The sequence below is a fragment of the Geotrypetes seraphini genome, chromosome 3 (genome assembly GCF_902459505.1).
Source record: "Geotrypetes seraphini chromosome 3, aGeoSer1.1, whole genome shotgun sequence".
Classification (NCBI taxonomy): domain Eukaryota; kingdom Metazoa; phylum Chordata; class Amphibia; order Gymnophiona; family Dermophiidae; genus Geotrypetes; species Geotrypetes seraphini.
In genome coordinates, this window is record NC_047086.1 from 56210033 (window position 1) to 56229386 (window position 19354).

General features: G+C 40.2%; 1 protein-coding gene across 3 annotated transcripts in view; it reads left to right on the forward strand.

Moving 5' to 3' along the window:
- The window catches only part of LMBRD1 (LMBR1 domain containing 1), a 275187-nt gene that overhangs the window by 176651 nt on the left and 79182 nt on the right, over positions 1-19354 (forward strand). For all 3 annotated transcript variants that reach the window (XM_033937922.1, XM_033937923.1, XM_033937921.1), the window contains one exon: positions 9662-9726. In XM_033937922.1, the coding sequence (XP_033793813.1) occupies positions 9662-9726 (65 nt within the window). The remainder of the gene's footprint in view (positions 1-9661; positions 9727-19354) is intronic.

Here is a 19354-nt window from a genome sequence, read left to right on the forward strand (position 1 = left end):
CTATGTTTTTTTCATGCCTCCACCCTTCCTGGTGTGCATCCGGTGGTCCGCAGAGGCGGAGTCATAGTCAGACAGGGGAGTCTGACTAGAAGCCCAAAGATCAGCTTTAAGAAGGCTTTCCCAGCATTATGGCAGTGAATTCTGTACCAGCTACTGAACAGAGCTGGAAGCAGGTGCAGCCCAGTATCTCTGGTAATAGTGAGTACAGCAGAGCTGACAGGCTCTCACAGTGATTTTCAAAAGTTAATTTTCAGGGTTTTTTTGTGGTTTCAAGTGTTTCCCTGTCTTCCCCCACCTGAAAAATCCTAAAATTGCTATTTTTTTATTTTCGGGAAGTGTGTTTTTAGCTCATTTTTGGCACAAATTCGGTGCCAGCAGCCATCTCGGATTTTTAGTGATTTTTTTTCATCTTTTCCCTGCTTCTTCAAAACTCAAATTTTTGTCAGGAAACTTGCTGGGATGGAATCCTCAGGGTCTCTTGTGAACTCGTGCAAAGTTTGCACGAATTTAGCACTTTTTGAGCGTCCTTGTGCCACATGCCACGTGGCACAGTGAGGGGGCGCAGTAGCTACCAGCTCTGCTTCCTCCTCACAGAATCAGATGATTCCACGCTCAGCTAGCCCAGTGGGATGGCCACCATTGCTTTCGAGGCTTGACTCGGCTAGTCCTTTAGGCAGCCAGGTGGTGGACCCTCTGTAGCTTAAGAAACGCAAGCCCCAGGGGTCTGATATTTTTTTCTGACTTTGAGATTTTTGTGGTACGAATTTCAAACCTGAGTTTCTGCGGCTGGCAATTCTCCGCCGCCTCTTTCGATGACTGTGGGCAGCAGGGTGTCCTCAGGGTTCTCCCCTCCTCCGTCCGCTCTGCCCGTTCATGTTTCAACTCCTGATCTGGGGGATCCGGCAGTTGATTCTGATCTCTCTTATCCTTTGTTTGATAGTTCAGCCCTTCCCGGATTAGAGGATCCAGACTTGGGTACTGGATCTGCGGATCCCTTAGGAGCTCTGGATCCTGGAGATGATCCATCTGTGTTGCGCTTATTTAAATTTGCAGCTTTGTTTGCAGGAATTGAACTTGGCCGCTCAGCCAGCGCCGTCTACTTCTTCTCTCTGGCTTTGCAGTGTGCGCTCTCAATCTGTGACATTTCCTTGGCATCCGAATATGAGTTGTATAGTCTCTGAGTAGTATGATTCTCCGGAAGGTCCTTTGAGAAATGCTAGGCCTATGTCCTGCTTGTATCCTATGGCCCCGGAGTGCCAGCAGTTTTTGGCACAGCCCAAGATAGATTCCTTGGAGCCATCTTTATTATTACTTCAGGGTAGTATTTGCAGCCTGTCTTTGACCTTAGCAAGGGCTGGTATGTGTTCCCTCTAATTACCTGGAAGATGGGAATATGTGCCTTTCATTCTTCCAAGCTGTATAACTTGTATATAATTCTGATTCACTCGTGTGTTTGTTAGACTGTACAGTATTGTAAATAAAAACTTCTGTTTTTGTTTTTTTTTTTTTTTTTTTTTTTTATATATTATTTTTTATTTTTAAATTTTACAGAAAGTGTACAACATATTAAAATACAATTGATAAATATATAATAACACTTTTATATCTAATACATTATGTTCTAAATATATTTTTTATCCCCTCTCCCTCCCCCCACCCTTCTATTACTTTTCAATTCAAACATTACATATTGTATAATATACTATAACATATTATGTAGAAATCATTTTCATTACCCCCCCTCTATGTGTGTCATAATAAAGATATTTAAAAGAAGAAAAGAAGAAGAAAACTCATAGTATTTATTCATTACAATATTTTGTCAATGGCCCCCATATTTTTATAAATTTAATATATGTCCCTCTTTGTATTGCTATTACTCTTTCCATTTTGAATATATGACATATTGTGTTCCACCAAAATGTATAATTTAGGTTATTATAATTTTTCCAATTGTTGGTTATATGTTGAATGGCAACCCCTGTCATGATTAATAAAAGCTTGTTATTTTCTGGTGAAATTTGACTTTTTTTCCTCATCATCATTCCAAATAATATTGTATCATATGATATTGCTATATGATTTTCCATCAATTTATTAATTTGTGGCCAAATTGAATTCCAAAAAGATTTAATATAGGGACAATGATATAGTAAGTGATCTAATGTCCCTGGTTCCAGATTGCAGTGCCAGCATTTATTAGACTTAGAACTGTCTAATTTTTGTAAACGTGTAGGGGTCCAAAAAGCTCTATGTAATAAAAAGAACCAAGTTTGTCTCATAGATGCTGACACTGTACATCCCATTCTCCAAGACCAAATTAGTGGCCATTGAGATGCATTAATCTGATGTCCAATCTCAATGCTCCAAATATCTCTTAGTCCATTTTTTGGTTTTTTATTCAAATATCCAGATATTAATTTATACCACAATGCGGCTTGATGTCCTAGGAAGTCTGCTTTAAAACATAAGAACTTTAAACTATATTGATCATTCAATGTTTTCCATTCAGGGAACCCATCCTGAATGGCCTGCTTCAATTGCAACCATTTAAAACTTTGTGTTTTACTTAAACCAAATCTATGTTGCAATTGTGAAAATTCCAGCAGTTTACCTTCTGAAATAACATCATCTAAAGATCTAATGCCTGCAATAATCCAGTTCTTCCAAAGGATTTGAGCTCCGCCAATTTTGATCTTGGAGTTTATCCATAAAGATTGATTAGTTGATTTGTATATTGGGATAGGTGTTAATTTACTAATAAATCTCAACGTTTTCCAAGTATCTATTAATATTTTATTTTCTCTGTATCTTCTAGGCATGTTGATACTTGGAAGATGAACTAAATTTAGGGGAAACATAAGGCGCCATTCTAAATACAACCAATCCGGTGCATTATCCATAAGTTCTGGGAGGATCCAATACATACCCTGACGTAGAATATAGGCTTGATGATACCTATAGAAATTTGGAAAATTTACCCCTCCCTCTTTAATTGATTTTTGCAAAGTTACTAAAGCAATTCTAGATGTTTTACCAAGCTAAACAAATTTTGTTAAAATGCTATTAAGCTTTTTATAAAAGGACCCCTGAAAAAAAATAGGTATCATACTCATTTGGTAGCAAACTACAGGTAATATCATCATTTTAATAGTTTGAATTCTTCCCCACCAAGAAATATGTAATGGGTTCCATTGCTCACATAACTCCATAACTTTTTTTAATACATATTTTTCATTCTCTTTTACAGTATCTTCAATTGTATTTTTAACTTGAATACCAAGATATTTAAATCCTTCTTCTTTCCATATGAATGGAAAAGTGTCAAATAATCCTTTTAAACAATGAATATTTAAAGGTATTATTTCAGATTTATTCCAATTAATTTTATAACCTGAAAATTTGCTAAACTTATCAATTAATTCCAATAAAGAAGATAAGGTAGACTCTGGATTTCTCAAATAAAGCAAAATATCATCAGCATAAGCCGAAATTTTATATTCCATATCTGAATATGGAATACCCTGTATCTCCCCTGTTTGCTGTATTGCTAACAATAAGGGTTCTAATACAACATCAAATAACAAAGGAGACAAAGGACAACCTTGTCTAACTCCCCTCTGCAATTGAAAACCATCAGATATCATATTATTAATATTTAATCTTGCCATCGGGAAGCTATACAATGTTTTCACCATTTGTATAAATCCAGAACCTATACCAAACCATTCTAAAGCCTGATACATAAAATTCCATTCTACCCTATCAAAAGCTTTTTCTGCATCCAATGAAACTGTAAAAGCCGGTTCATCCATTTTTTTTTATAAATTTAGCATATGAAACAATAATCTAGAGTTATTAGAGGAATGTCTTTTAGCAACGAAACCCGTTTGATGCATATCTATAATATGTGGGAGAGCTTTGGCTAATCTCAAAGCCAAAATTTTCGCCAAAAGTTTATTATCTACATTTATCAAGGATATAGGCCTGTAGTTTGAAACCAAAGTAGGATCTTTATTTGGCTTAGGTAAAACAATTATTATTGATTCAGCCATAGTACCTTTAATATCACCTTTTATAAGTTGTGTCTGATATAAATTTAGTAAATGTGGGGAAAGGACATTTTGAAATGTTTTATAAAATTCTACTGTATATCCATCACCACCTGGAGCGGATCCAACTCTAAGAGATCTCAATGCTGTTTCTAATTCTTTTAATGATATAGGTTCATCTAAACTCCGTTTTATATGATCAGGGATCTTAGGTCCATTAATAAGATCTAAAAAAATTTTTCCATCTTTTTGTCTCTCAAAATAAGGCTCGGAAGAATACAGGTCCTTATAAAATTTTAGAAATTGTTTTAAAATTATTTTAGTTTGATTTGTTATTATGCCATTATCATCTTTTATTCCATTTATATTTGTTCTTTTTTTTGCTTTAAGATAATTTGCCAATAATCTTCCCGCCTTATTAGAATTTCCATAATACAATGTTTGTTTGGAAAACAAATCTCTTCTTATCATTTTTGAAGTTAATTCATTATATTTACCTTTTGCTTTCAAAAGAGTTTGTAAAACTTCATGTTCCCATTTACTTACCAATTTAGCTTCTAATATTTTTATTTTTTTTTCTAATTCTATATATTGTATTTTAATCTGTTTCCTAACATAAGCTGAATATGATATTATATTACCCCTCATAGTTGCTTTAAATGCATCCCATACATTCTCAATAGATGTATCCTCCACTAAATTTATTTGAAAGAATTCGTTAATTTGTGTTTTGAAATTTTCCAAAAATTTGTCATCCACAAGCAATGCATTATCAAATCTCCAAAGAGGTCTACCATTCTCCAATTGATCTAATTGTAATTCTATCCATACTCCCGCATGATCCGAAATAATAATAGGATCTATGGAGGCTTTAATCACCTGTTGCACTTTATTTGTTGAAACAAAAATATAATCTATTCTTGAAAATGATTTATGAACCTGTGAACAGAATGAAAATTCCTGATCATTAAAATGAAGAATACGCCATATATCTTTCAAATCACATGCTTGAGCCAAATTATCTAAACCTAAAGATTTTATATTTTTACCTGGTTTTTTATCTAATAATGGATCCATTACAGCATTAAAATCTCCAGCCACCACTAAATTAGAAGCAGCCAGTGGTAAGAACATATTCTGTAATTTTTTAAAAAATTCTGATTGATTCGAATTAGGGGCATATATGTTAAACAACGTCAGGGCATTATTTCCCATACTTACATCAATATGTAACCATCTTCCATGTGGATCTGAATTTACAAATTTGAGATTGGCCATACATTTTTTATTTATAAGAATTGCCACCCCTGCTTTTTTACCCTCTGCTGGAGCAAAAAAACATTCTTTCACCCACCCACCCGTTAGTTTCTGAGATTCTTTTATATTAAGATGGGTCTCTTGTAGACAGTAAATATCCGCATTTTGCTTTTTTAAAAATGCTAATACTTTTTTCCTTTTGATTACATGGTTCAGGCCATTGACATTGATAGAGTATATTTTAAGAGTCATTATATGTTCTAATACTTATCATTATAATCTTCTTTTCCTCTTTTGTCATAATTAAAATCAAAAAATTATTCTCTATGACACAAATATTTACCCCTGAAGTATCTAATCCCTTATTAATTTTTTCTTTAATCATTCTAGTAAATCTCATTTTTTTCCCTCCCTTTCCCACCCTATACAATGACTGCTTAAGGATACACATTGGAATAGCAATCAGAACATTCCTCTTTCCCCTAGGCAACCAATGTTCAATCAATATCCCTTTCTATCTATCTGTATTAATCTTTATTATCTTTAATCATTTTTTATTCTTAACATTTCATTAATGTATCTTTATTTTTTCATAAATTTTTAATTTATATTTTCCCAGTATTATAATTTACATCATAAATCTATATCTTAAACATATATTAAATATGTTATTAATATTTTTAATATATCTTATATTTTTCCTCTTTATATTTTTATTGTCTTTTCTTTAGTTTATGTTTTCTTTTCTTCAGTTTTTCAATGTCTCATATGTTTATAATTTTTCAGAATGTCAACAAAACCAGTCTTGATGTTTTATGTTAAAATGTCATAGGTTCTGATTTTGAGAGAAAGGCTTTTAATTTTTCTGGATCTTCGAAATATAGAGATTTATCTCCAGATGATACTCTCATTTTAGCTGGATAGTATAATCCATATTTGTATCCCTTTTCTTTTAGTTGAGGTCTCATGTCTAGTAGTCTCTTTCTTTTATTTGCTGTATTTTTTGCAAAATCCGGTAGAAACCATATTCTGGATCCTTTGTAGTTTAGATTTTTGTCCTTCTTGGCGGCATTTAGTATTTCTAATGCTTGTTGGTATCTAAGCATTTTGAATATTATTGGTCTTGGCCTGCCTTTATTTTCTACATTTTTTACTGGGATCCTATGCGCCCTTTCTATTTCTATTGGTTGTTTTAATTCAATTTGTAGTATTTTTGGGATTAAGTTTTCTAGAAACTGTATAGTATTTTTTCCTTCTAAGTTTTCTTGTATTCCAAAAAGTTTAATATTTTTCCTTCTTCCTCTATTTTCGTAATCTTCTAGTTGATCTTTCAATTTATTCAATTCTAGATTGTCATTTTTGCATCTGTTTATTTCACCTTCTATGACCTCCATTTTATTTTCTAGTATAGTTGTTTTTTTTGTTATTTACTTCCAATTGTCTGTGGATGTTTAGAATTTCTTCTTTCATTTCAGACATATTGGACACAGTTTCTTTAAGCATTTGTTTTATTTGTCTTAATTCCTCCATAACTTCTGCTTTACTCAATATATCAGATTCTTCAGTTGGAAGTGGGATCTTACTTGGTGTTACTTGATCTTGTTTTTGTCTTTTTGCTGACATACCCGTTTCATTTTTATTTTGTCTGGTAGTTGCCATGTTGTTATTTTTTATGGAGTTTATTTTGTTCACAGATGTTAAATGATACAAGAATCTCTTTAAGTCACTATTTCAGTAGTTTTGTCTTTAATATCTTGTTATATCAGTTTAGAAAAAAATGGTGAGGAAATTTCAAAAATTTTTTAATTTTCCTTTCTTAAGTTTAATCTCTATAGGTTTAAATTTGGTATCTTAGGTTTTTAATCCTTTTTCTTCCAGGATTTGGTTCTATCTTTTGAAGTAGAAATTTTTCTTTTTTAGCCTTTTTCCTTTCTTTTTCCCTTTCTTTTTCTCAGTTATCTGTCCCAATCTTGTACTGAGAAAGAACACTCCTCTTTTAGGGTCTGTTATCACTTTAATATTGGCAAGAAGGTTATTTTATTACCACCTTATTTTAAAGATTGACATTTATCAGCTTTTTACTTATATCAGTTTGAAACTCTTTTCCTTTTCTCACTTTCGTCAGGTAAATCAATGTCAGACCATCACAATCTTTAAACAGACTCAAATCTTCTATTACAGTATTCTTAGAGCAACTGTCAGTTATTTGTCTCCAGTTCTATTGTTGTGAGGAAAAAAAAAAAAAAAATGTCGGTAATCCTTCTCTCTGGCTCTCCTCCCTCAAGCCCCGTCACAACTTCAATGGAGGAGGGCAACACTCAATCCAGCAATATTTCCTTCCTTTAGGTTTCTTTCAGACACGTCGGGTCAAATCTTTATATAGATTTTTTATACTATCTCCGCCAGTCACTCTCCTCCGATGACACACCGCTACAGCGCTGAGAATAAAATTTCGGTAATCCTTTCTTTTGACGCTCCTCTCACAAGCCCAATCGCAGCCCTGACCGAGGAGATCAATACTCAATCCAGTAACTTTCTTTTACTTTGGTAATCTTGAAGTAACTGTCATTTATCTGTTCTCAGCGCCTCTCAAATGCTCCGATATCACGTTGCTTCAGCTTTTTTTTAAAAAAAAAAAGCCGTTAATCTTTTCTTCTGGCTCTTCTCTCACAAGCCCAATCGCAGCTTTGATAGAGTAAAGCAATTTTCAATTCAGTAATTTTCTTTTACTTTAGTAAACTGACATTTATTTGTTCCCAGCGCCTCGGTACTTAATTAGTGAGAAAAAAATGCCGTTAATCCTCTCCCTCAGTTTTCTTCACTCAATCCCCTTTTCAGTATCGTCAAAGGAGGACAACTTTCAATTCAATATTTTCCTTCTTATGGGTTCCGTTTAATCATATCGGGACACAATCTTCCTCCACAATTTCCCCACCAGCTTTGTCAGTTACTCACTCATTCTCCTTGCCGTTTCAGCGCTGCAATTCAAGTCTCATTAATCTCCGAGAAAAAAAAAACGGCGCTCTGCCTTTCCGACTCCTATTACCTTAGACTTCACTTTAACTTCATCAAAAGAGGATTTTATCTTTTATCATTTGTTCCGCTTCTTTAGTAAATATTTTTTTTATGAAATTATCCAGAAGGGAAATTTTTTTTTTTATTCTGTTGCCTAGATGATGAGGAGCTTCACGATCACACATCCATTTGTGTTCGCATTAAGCCACGCCCCCCAACTTCTGTTTTTGTAATATGCAGCCTGGGTCATTGCTTTTAGGATTGGACTGAGCAGGGTTAGAACTTAGATATGGGGAACATAGATCAGAGTCCTACATACGAGTAAATACCATTACACATATATTCTGTTCTCCCAAGCATTGGTACCCAAAATCAATTTATCAATTTACTTACAATGGAGTGTATTCAGGTGCCACGCACCAATTTCAGGTTTGGTGCACTAAAAAATACTTTGTTTTAGAGTGCTGGGGGCATGTTTTGGGGTGGAGAATAGGCATGACCTATGGTTAGCATGTGAGCATTGGCATAGTCTGACTGATTAGCACGGGAGCCTTTACCACCTACAAAATAGGTGAGGGTAAGGGCTTACACGCTAATGGCCATGTGCTAATTTTAAAATTAGCGTGTGGCCATTAATGGGAAAACCAAATTGTGGGCCATTTTATAGCTATGTTAAAAATAATGCAACCTACATTTTAGCACAGCTTTGTAAACGGAGATTTAAAAACGTGGCACTTAATATGGAGATTTTTTTAAAAAAGTGGCACTATGGCAAGAACATTTGTCTTAAGGGAAATAAGGGAAAGAAAAGCATTGGGCCACATCTAGATAGATCATAATAAAACTGAAAGTGTAGAAATCTTTGGACCACAAAAAGCAACATCTTTAATATTTAAAAATTTTAACTGTCCACTTCAGAGGAGAAAGAAACTAGGAATGTAGAAATGGTAAGAGATAACATCATGTGACATGATTTAACTTGATCCACAAATTACATATGGTGGGATTATGATTCTCTTTATAGAAATATCTTTATTAACATGGAAAGCAGAGAATGTACATATGCATCACTAAAAGATTTTATCTGTTCCTGAAATATCTAGGCAGCTGACCCGTACAACTCTCTCTCCTCAATAACTGATCCCGTGAGCTGTTAATCACTAGCTTCCACCCTGTTAAGCTCAATCTATTTGTACCATCTTTTAATCTTTGTAAACTGCATAGAACTTCACGGTCCTGCGGTATATAAACTATTATTATTATTATTATTAATAAAATAGTTTCGCTAATATTCTCTTATAACATTTTAACTGCTACATTGTAATTTGTTGTTTCAGATCATATGGGGAATATTTTTCATCCTTGTGGCACTGTTATTCACGGTTTCTCTCTTCCTGTCAAAGTAAGTACATTACAGTATCCATTAGCTAAATTAATTGCCAAGATCATGTAACTTAGGGATGGCATGGGCAGGAGCAATCCCCAGTCGTAGAGAATGGCATGGGGAAAAAATTTACCATCATTCCCACCCCGTCCCTGTGAACTCAGACCCCGTCCCTGCCCCGTCCCCGCGAGTTCAGTCCCCGTCCCTGCCCTGCAAACTGTAAGATCCCATCCGCACAAGTCTCAAATAGTTAGGATTTTATATTGAACTTATTTTATTAAACTATAAAAAGAGACAATATTCTGTGCAATTGTCATTTTATAAACACAAATAATACAGAGCAAGGATCAACAAAGCCCCTGTCACCCCACCCTTTCACAAATATCCCCTCCACTATTGTGAAACGGAACAAACCCAAATTACTACAGAATGCTACATAGAAAAATCAAGCTAACAGAATACTTCAGTCGCACATGGCAGGAATAGTGTTAAGGGAGTGCAACTAGGGCAACATCTCCCTAGTCAGAGAGAGAGCCCTAAACCAGCTGGAAGCTAAAGAAGCACAGCCTGAGCTTTGCGGTCCCCAGTTATGTCTAATACCAGCTCTAGCAGGATACATATTTCAAATCTGAAATATTCTAATCACAAAATATAAAATAAATGTATTCTTTTCTACCTTTTGTTGTCTAGTAATTTTATTCTTCAAATCATATTGGTCTCAGATTTATTAGTATCTGGTTTTACCTCTTTTCACTTGTTATTGCTTCATAGTGTATCATATCCATTTTGAGTCCATATTTTCATTCCCTGCTTGTTTATAAATTGCACATTTTCTTTATTCCTGGTCAATTAGACTTTACTATGTTTGTATGAGGTTTGCACACTATTTGTAAATCGTACCTTTGGGTATTTATTGCTCTGCACATCTTTGGTTTACAAACCCTTTCCAGGCTGATATGAACCTCTCCTAGGTTTGCATTAGGCGAGCACATTGTTTTTACATTAGACATCTTGTTTGCTGGTGTTATTATCGTAGTTGCTGCTACATCATCATCACTGTTTATCTTGCTGTTTGCATATGATTTCTATATTACCCTTCCCATAGATGTCTTTTTTTATTATTACTGTCTTTTAAATTGTAGTATCATTATTACATTACATTACATTAGTGACTTCTATTCCGCCTGTACCTTGCAGTTCTAGGCTCCAACCTTGCTGCTTTTTCTAAATGATGTTCATTTGATTATTTATTTTTAAACCTGCCATGTTTAAACCTGCTGTACTTTTGAATTTTGCAGTTGGGTTTGCACTTGCATTGCTTCACTGGGTCACAGCTGGAGAGCCACCGGAGCCCAGATAAGCAAGCATCAAGATGATAGTTTTGGGCAACTGGAGCTAGGACTGGGACTTAGCTAGGACTGGAACTTAGCCAATACAGGGCAGGCATGTCACGGTAAAGAAGTGAGGTTGAAAGCACAAAGCAGTATGTGGCCTAGCTTGGAAATAGCAACAAGGCAGAGTATCATGTACACTACAGGAGCTGTTACGTTGTGGCGAATGCTAAAAATCGCGCTACGATTTTGTAAAAAAAGGGGGGGGTAGTTTCTGATTACGTATTCCATACTGGGCGAAGGTGTTTTCTGTGTACTGTTTGTACAAAAGACATGGTTATCTGTTAGCATTGACCGTGTAGGATCAATCTGTACTAGTTTGGCTTATTTAGATTTACAATGGGTGTATTGATGTTCTACTGCTCACTGCAGTATGCAAGATGTTACCTTTTCCTTCTTGTGCAATATGTGGCTTGTTACTAAAAATCTTGCTTTTCACATAGATGAGGGGAGGTGTCAAAAAATGATAGGCCCTGGGTGTCAAATATGCTAAGTACGCCACTGGTAATAGGTATTCTCCTGGGCTGTGCCTGGGAAATGTTATAACAGAACATAGTGGTTCTCAGCCCAATCCTCGGAGCACTCTTAGCCAATCGGGTTTTCAGGGGCTAGTTAGGCCTACGCCAGGGATCTCAAAGTCCCTCCTTGAGGGCCGCAATCCAGTCGGGTTTTCAGGATTTCCCCAATGAATATGCATTGAAAGCAGTGCGTGCACATAGATCTCATGCATATTCATTGGGGAAATCTTGAAAACCCGACTGGATTGCAGCCCTCAAGGAGGGACTTTGAGACCCCTGGTCTACGCATTTTGAAGGTACTGAGAGCAAAACTCTCACATGAGTTAACCATTTTCATAGGAGCCAGCTCATAGGTGCCAATGGGTGCTGATTATCCAATATTGAGCAAGCTCCTTGTATTGTATTTTGGTACTCTTTAATCATTTTGAAATGTTTGCATCAATGGTCATTGTGGAATGGAACTGTATAAATTAGGTGACCGAGGCAAAAACTATCAGCCTTGGACCCCCCCCCCCCCCCCTCCATAGCCTTAAGGCGTCTTGGCCCCCTTAACAGTCATAATCACATCTAAACACTCTTACCAGAATAATATTTATTTAGATTTATATCCCATCCTCCCAAAAGAGCTCAGAATGGGTTACAGTTTATATTCAGTGTTACAATATAGGCTTTACATGTGGGGTGGGGTAAATGGGCTATTTAAAAACTGCTCCAAACCATCTAAGTAGTACATTGATTGTGGAGTTTGTGAGAGTTTTGCATGGAGGGTCGTGCTGCATTGCCTATGATGCAGGAAGTATTCCACCCCTGATGCAGCAAGAGCGAAACGGAGATTTCCCCATCAGGTGGGTCGACTGGCTATGAAGTCCGGGCAGTGGTGCTTGATTGTGAGCACGATTCGAGACAGCTGGGACTTCATTGGCAACTAAGTACAGTGGAACCTTGGATTACGAGCATAATCCGTTCCAGAAGCATGCTCGTAATCCAAAATGCTCGTTTATCAAAGCGAGTTTCCCCATAGGAAATAATGGAAACTCGCTTTGATGCGTTTCCCCCCCCCCCCCCGAGAACCGGCATTGCTCCCCTCGAAGGCCCCCCCCCCTGCGATCAGGCCCCCCCCCCTGTGACCCGGCACCCCCCCCTGCCTCGAACCGGCACCCCCCGCCACGATCCGACCCCCCCCCTCCAACACGATCCGACATCCCCCCCTACACAATTGGGCACCCCCCCCCGCCGCTTCTTACCCTCATCTGGGCACTCTTGAAGATCGACCTACTCGTCTGCTGGGCCTTGAGCATCTGAGCATGCTCAAGGCCTGCGAGTTCACGTTCACGTTCAGAACGTAAACTCGCAGGCCTTGAGCATGCTCAGATGCTCAAGGCCCAGCAGACGAGTAGGCCGATCTTCAAGAGCCCAGATGAGGGTAAGAAGCGGCGGGGGTTGCCCAATTGTGTCGGGGGGGGGGATGTCGGATCGTGGCGGGGGGGTGCCCAATCGTGTGGGGGGGGGTCGGATCGTGGCGGGGAGGTGCCGGTTCGAGGCAGGGGGGGTGCCAGATTGCGGGGGGGTGCTCATAAATCGAGCCATGCTCGGTTTCCGAGGCACCGATTTTCAAATGTTTTGCTCGTCTTGCAAAACACTCGCAAACCGGTGTACTCGTAAACTGAGGTACCACTGTATTTTTGTTCTTTCTTTGCTCACGTTGCAATGTTTATGATTGGTTCACTGGGGTGCAGACTTTTTACACACAATGAATTTGTGAAATTCATGGCGTGCTTTTTGTGAGGTGGTTTTTTGGGGGCTGCTATTGTGCCTTATTTATTCCACCACTGAATATTTACCACACCTGAGACACAAAAGTGGAGTTTTTGCCATATGAAGCTTAATTGAGGCTTTTTCTCCATTTTTTTCTGTGTATCTTTTCTTTCAGATTGTGGTTGAGTAAGTGGTGTTTGTGTGGCCTTGCAGTGTCGCAAAGACCCCTGGTTGTTCCATTTAGGGCACATTTAGAGGTGGTTGCTACTTAAAAACTTCCCAATATCTTTTCTTTGTGGTTGTTAGGATGCTGGATCTGGACAGAGACAGAAAAGGACCTCGAGGAGGGGCGGGAAAGCAGACTTGAACCAAATGGGAGGGGGAAGACAAGGAAGATGGTGGACTAGAGGGGACAGATAGGGGAAACACCCTGAACTGAGGGGAGAGAGATGTCAGGCCCTGGGGAGGGGGGAGACAAAGAGAGTGAGAGAGACAGAAAGACCTGGAACAAAGGTGGGAGGACTCAAAATGTTAACAGAAGGAAGATAGAGGGAGAAACCTGAAATAAAGGGGAGGCAGAAGAGAGGGGGGTAGATGTTGGACTTCGGGGTGTATAGAGGGAAGAGAGAGAAAGACTGCAGGGAGGTGGAAAGATTCTAGACCAGGGAGGGAGGAAGGAAGAAGAGAGAGAGATAGAGAAAGACCTGGAAGAAAGGAGAACAAATGCTAGACATGGGGGGGGGGGGGGGGCAGGGATGTTGTGAGCAGAAGAGAGCGAGAGAGAGAGAGTGGGGAAGGGCTGGATCAAAGGAGAAAGACAGGATGCAGATGCTGGACTATGGGAGGTGCAGATAGAAGAGACAGAGGGGGAGAGACCTTGAGGAAGAACAGAGAGATTCAAGATCATAACGGAGGAAGGAGAGAAGGGGAAATATGTTGCCAATAGGGGTTGAGAAGAGAGGAAGAAAAGTTGGACTCATGGAGAAATGTTGGTTGGGGAAGGGAATGAGGTCTGTAGAAGAAGCATGCAGGAGACAGAAAGTATTGGATGCACAGGGTTGTGGTTGGGTGGAGGGAGGGTGGCCAACCTGGCAGAACCCGCTCTCTGCCGGGGGGGAGGAGGGCGGGCGGGCAGGCAGGAATACCGCTGTCTGGTTTGAGTTGGGAAGGAGGTGGCACTATTTTCAGTATTTTCATACCTCTACTGCCGATTCCCGGTGGAGGTGCAGCGGGCAGGAGTGAACTTTCCTGACCCGCTGCTAACCGGCTGCCGTGAGTTTCTTCGGCCGCTGAGCGACATGAGCAGGCATGTGATTTGGTGTTGCTGCTCGGAGCTGAGCGGCTCCCTTACTGGTTCCTGCGAATTCTTATGCCTGCTTGTGTTGCTCAGCAGCCAAAGAAACTCACGGAAGCCGATTAGCAGGGGGGCAGGAACTCGGAAAGTTTGCTCCTGCCGGCTGCACCTCCACCAGGGATCAGCAGTAGAGATATGAGGCTAGGGCAGGTAGGGGGGCAAGGTACAGAGTCTGGCTGCGGTGGCCTGTAATAATTTTGGAAGGGAGTGTATTGTTGGCTTGAATATAAATCGGGACCCCCTTTTGGACTAATTTGGGTTTATATGCGAGTATAAACGGTATATATTTAGAAAAGTATAAAATGTTAAATCTTCACGTATACCAACACTCAGAGTGAGAAAATCTTCAAACTACAGCTCATTCCATTTGAACTTAACATTGTGAAAATAAATGGTTCTTTACTCTATACCTAAAACCCCATAAATTCATGTGCTAATTTTGAAATTAGTATGTGAAAGCAGGGAACCTGTCAATTTATTACACAAAAAGGTAACAGTGTGGGGAGGGGGATCCGAAGTCCTAGACAGTGCAGAAGCTTGTGCTGGCAGAACAATAAGCAACCTGTGCTGTTGGGAGCATAGTACCTGAGAATACACATATAATTATCTAAGTCGTGATATAACTGGTCCTATCTTGGATGTCTGTAAAACCCTGTGTTAATAATTAATTATGTGTAACTAGATATAGGTAGCTAATTAAGTAAATTTAAAATTGAAATAATAGCTCCGAGGACAAGCAGGCAGCATATTCTCAGATATGGGTGACATCATCCATGGATTCCGGCACAGACCATCAAAAAGTGTACTATCACTTTAAATGTTTAAGACCGCTCGTACCGCACTCGAGCTCTGCCTTCCCGCCTGACATTGGTGCATGGAACTATCAGTTATCCCAGGACAAGCAGGCAGCATATTCCCACACATGGGTGACGTCACCGACGGAGCCCCGCAGCGGACAGCCTCGAAAGCAAACTTGCTTGAAGATCTCGATCTTTCGAGCACTGTACCGCGCATGCGCGCGTGCCTTCCCGCCCGAACTAGGGGGCGCATCTCCTGAGAGGATCCTCAGTTCGTTTAATTCCGCGGAGACAAGAAGACACGTTTTTCTACATCTCTGCAGCATTGCCTTCTCTTCACCGCGGCTGTTTCTTTTCTTTCAGTTAAGTTCGATCGCTGTGCTCTCCTATTTCTTTTTCGTTTTCTTTTCTTATAAAAATAAATAAATAAAAAAGTTTCAATTGTTTCTTTGATTTCGTGTCCGGCCGGTGAGCCTTGGGCCTAGGCCCATTTTCTCCTTTCGTTCGACACGGACTTTATTTTTTCCATGTCCCGGCCTTTTACCGGGTTCAAACGTTGTCGCCAGTGTAATCGTGTGATTTCGGTCACCGATCCCCACTGCCGCTGTCTACAGTGCCTGGGTCCCACTCATTCCCCAGAAGATTGTCACCGTTGTTTCACTCTTACTCCACGGGCTTTTCGATGCCGGTGCGCTCAATTTTTTCAACTTTTCGGAGACATGGAGCAACCTTCGGATTCTGCTTCGACCTCGGCGGCTGCCCCGGTCTCGAAGGCTTCGACTCCGACGACATCGACGACTACGGTCTCGAAGGCTTCGACCCAGGCTCCGGCTGGAGCTTCGGTCTCGAAAGCCTCGACCTTACCTGCTTCGGTTCCCTCGAAGACGGTGCCATCTGCGAAGTCTTCTATGGGGGGTAAGTCTCCGGGTTCTCTTTCAGGTACCGTACCCAAGAAGCCACCAGACTCCTCTGCACGTCCATCTTCCAAGCGTACCTCCAAGATAAGGGAATACTCACCTTCGAGGTCGCCCTCTTCGGAGCGTACTGCTGCACCTACGAAGTCAGAATCTTCTGTCTCGGTGCCGATGCTGGAGGACATGCTGAAATCTATACTCACCACTCAGATTTCCTCCTTAGTGGCTCAATTGGTCCCGTCCTCGACCTTGCCTCGGACGGATCAGCCTGTCACACAACCAGAGCTTCCAGTATCTCGAGGCCGATCCAGGATACCGAAGAAAATTTCTTCGTCTGATTCTTCTCCAGACTCGCCTCCTCCGAAGCACCGGTCGAAGCATTCGAGACCTATTGCTCCCAAGCTTCGGAGGGAGTCTTCAGCATTGGATATCGAGACTTCTCTGCCTCATTCTTCGAAGCAGAAGCACAGATCTCAACACCATCGTGCATCGACTCGAAGTCCTTCTCGACCGAAGACTCCACCATCGAAGCCACCCCGTCGAGACAGTTCACCACAGACCTCGACTCATTCTGTACCACGTACACCTGGTACTTCTCCATCCAGGAGCCTGAAGAGAAAACATTCTCTTACTCCACCTCACAGTGCAGCTTCTTCTGTGACTCTACGTCTAGACTCAGAACCACTTTCATCATATTCTAGAGAGGCTTCTCCCTCATACTCAGCTCTTCCTAAATCTCGCAGTGTATCTCCTGAGGAAGCGTCTGATTCCAAATCCATTTCTTTTGCCAAATTTATTTTTGATATGGGACAAGCTCTCAAACTGGATCTTCATTCAGATTCTAAATATACTCCTGAATATTTAGCAGATATGGAGCTTCCTCATCCACCGAAAGAGTCCCTCAGATTACCTATGACTCCTGTTCTGAAACAAACCTTTGTTCGTAATATGGAGACTCCTTATTCCATCACTGCCATTCCATCTAAATTGGAATCCCGTTATCGAACAGTTCCATGTAAAGGTTATGAAAAGTCTCAACTATCTCATCAATCCCTGGTAGTAGAATCCTCTTTAAAGAAAGCACATCCTTCCAAAATCTATGCTTCAGTTCCTCCAGGTAGAGAAGGTCGTACCATGGATAAGTTTGGTCGCCGTTTATACCAAAACTCTATGATGGCAAATAGAGTTCTTAATTACAGCTACATCTTTACGTCCTACTTCAACCATTTTCTGAAGATTTTACCATCTTTTTACCCGGATATCTCTACCACTCGTCTTTCAGAATTTAAACTCATCCTTAAGACTCTTTCTCAATTACGACTCTTCATGTTACAAGCCTCATATGATGCATTTGAACTCTCGTCTCGAGTATCGGCCTTTGCTGTAGCCATGCGTCGTTTAGCATGGTTACGTATTGTGGACATGGATCCCAACCTTCAAGATAGATTGGCAAATCTACCTTGTCAGGGAAATGAATTATTTGATGACTCTATTGAGGCAGCTACCAAGCGTCTTTCAGAACATGAACGCTCTTTTACTTCCCTCATTCGACCAAAACCTAAACCGGCACCAACTAGAGGTTTCAAACAGACTCCACGTCGTTATCCTCAGAAAACGACTCCTGCTTTTTCAAGACCTCCTCCTCGTCGTCCTCCTCAACAACAGCGACAACAAAAATCTCAGACTCCTGCTGCCACCAAGCCTGCTCAGTCTTTTTGACAATCTCGACATGAGCATTCAAATTTCTCTGTTTCCAAATTCTCCCCTCCCCATAGGGGGTCGCCTTTCCACATTTTATCACCAGTTGGAGCTCATTACATCAGATCTCTGGGTGCTTACCATCCTACGAGAGGGATACTCTCTTCGGCTCCTTCAGGTGCCTCCAGATCGCCATCCAAGAGAGTGTCCTTCCAATCAGTTGCATCTTCCCCTTCTTCTCCAAGAAGCTCGAGCTCTGCTTCTCCTACGAGCTGTGGAGGAAGTTCCTCTTTCCCAAAGGAACTTGGGATTCTACTCCCGTTATTTTCTAGTTCCCAAAAAGACGGGGGATTTGCGACCGATCCTGGATTTCAGAGCTCTCAACAAATATCTAGTCAAAGAGAAATTTCGAATGCTCACACTGCCAACTTTATATTCCTTAATGGACCAAGGGGATTGGATGTGTTCCCTCGATCTCAAAGAGGCATATACTCGTATCCCTATTCATCCAGCATTTCGCAAGTACCTCAGATTCCAAGTAGGAAGCCTTCATCTGCAGTACCGAGTTCTCCCCTTCGGATTGGCGGCTTCTCCCAGGATTTTCACAAAATGTCTCGAGGTCGTGGCTGCAGCTCTTCGCAAACAGGGTCTCCAAGTATTTCCATACCTAGACGACTGGCTCATCAAGGCTCCCTCTTTTTCAGGGGTTATTGCAGCGACCCAACAAACTATTCTTTTTCTACAAAGTTTGGGATTTCACATCAACTTTCCCAAATCTCAGTTGACTCCTTCTCAGTCTCTCCAATTCATAGGAGCAACTCTGGACACTATCAATCTGAGAGCATACCTTCCACAACCACGTCAGGCCGCCCTGCTTCAGATTTCTCAACAACTCTTCCAACTTTCAACTGTTCCAGCACGAAAGATGATGGTTCTGCTCGGTCACATGGCTTCTACAGTTCATGTGATTCCTTTTGCCAGACTTCAACTTCGTATTCCTCAATGGACACTGGCATCCCAATGGCAGCAATCAGTGGATCCACCAACTCGACTGATTTCCATAACTCCTTCATTGCGGAAGTCTCTCCGTTGGTGGATGCTCTCTTTAAATCTTTCAGAGGCTTGCTGTTCCACCTTCTTCCTCATCAGAAAGTCCTCACAACCGACTCATCAATGTACGCATGGGGAGCTCATGTGGACGGTCTTCGCACTCATGGTC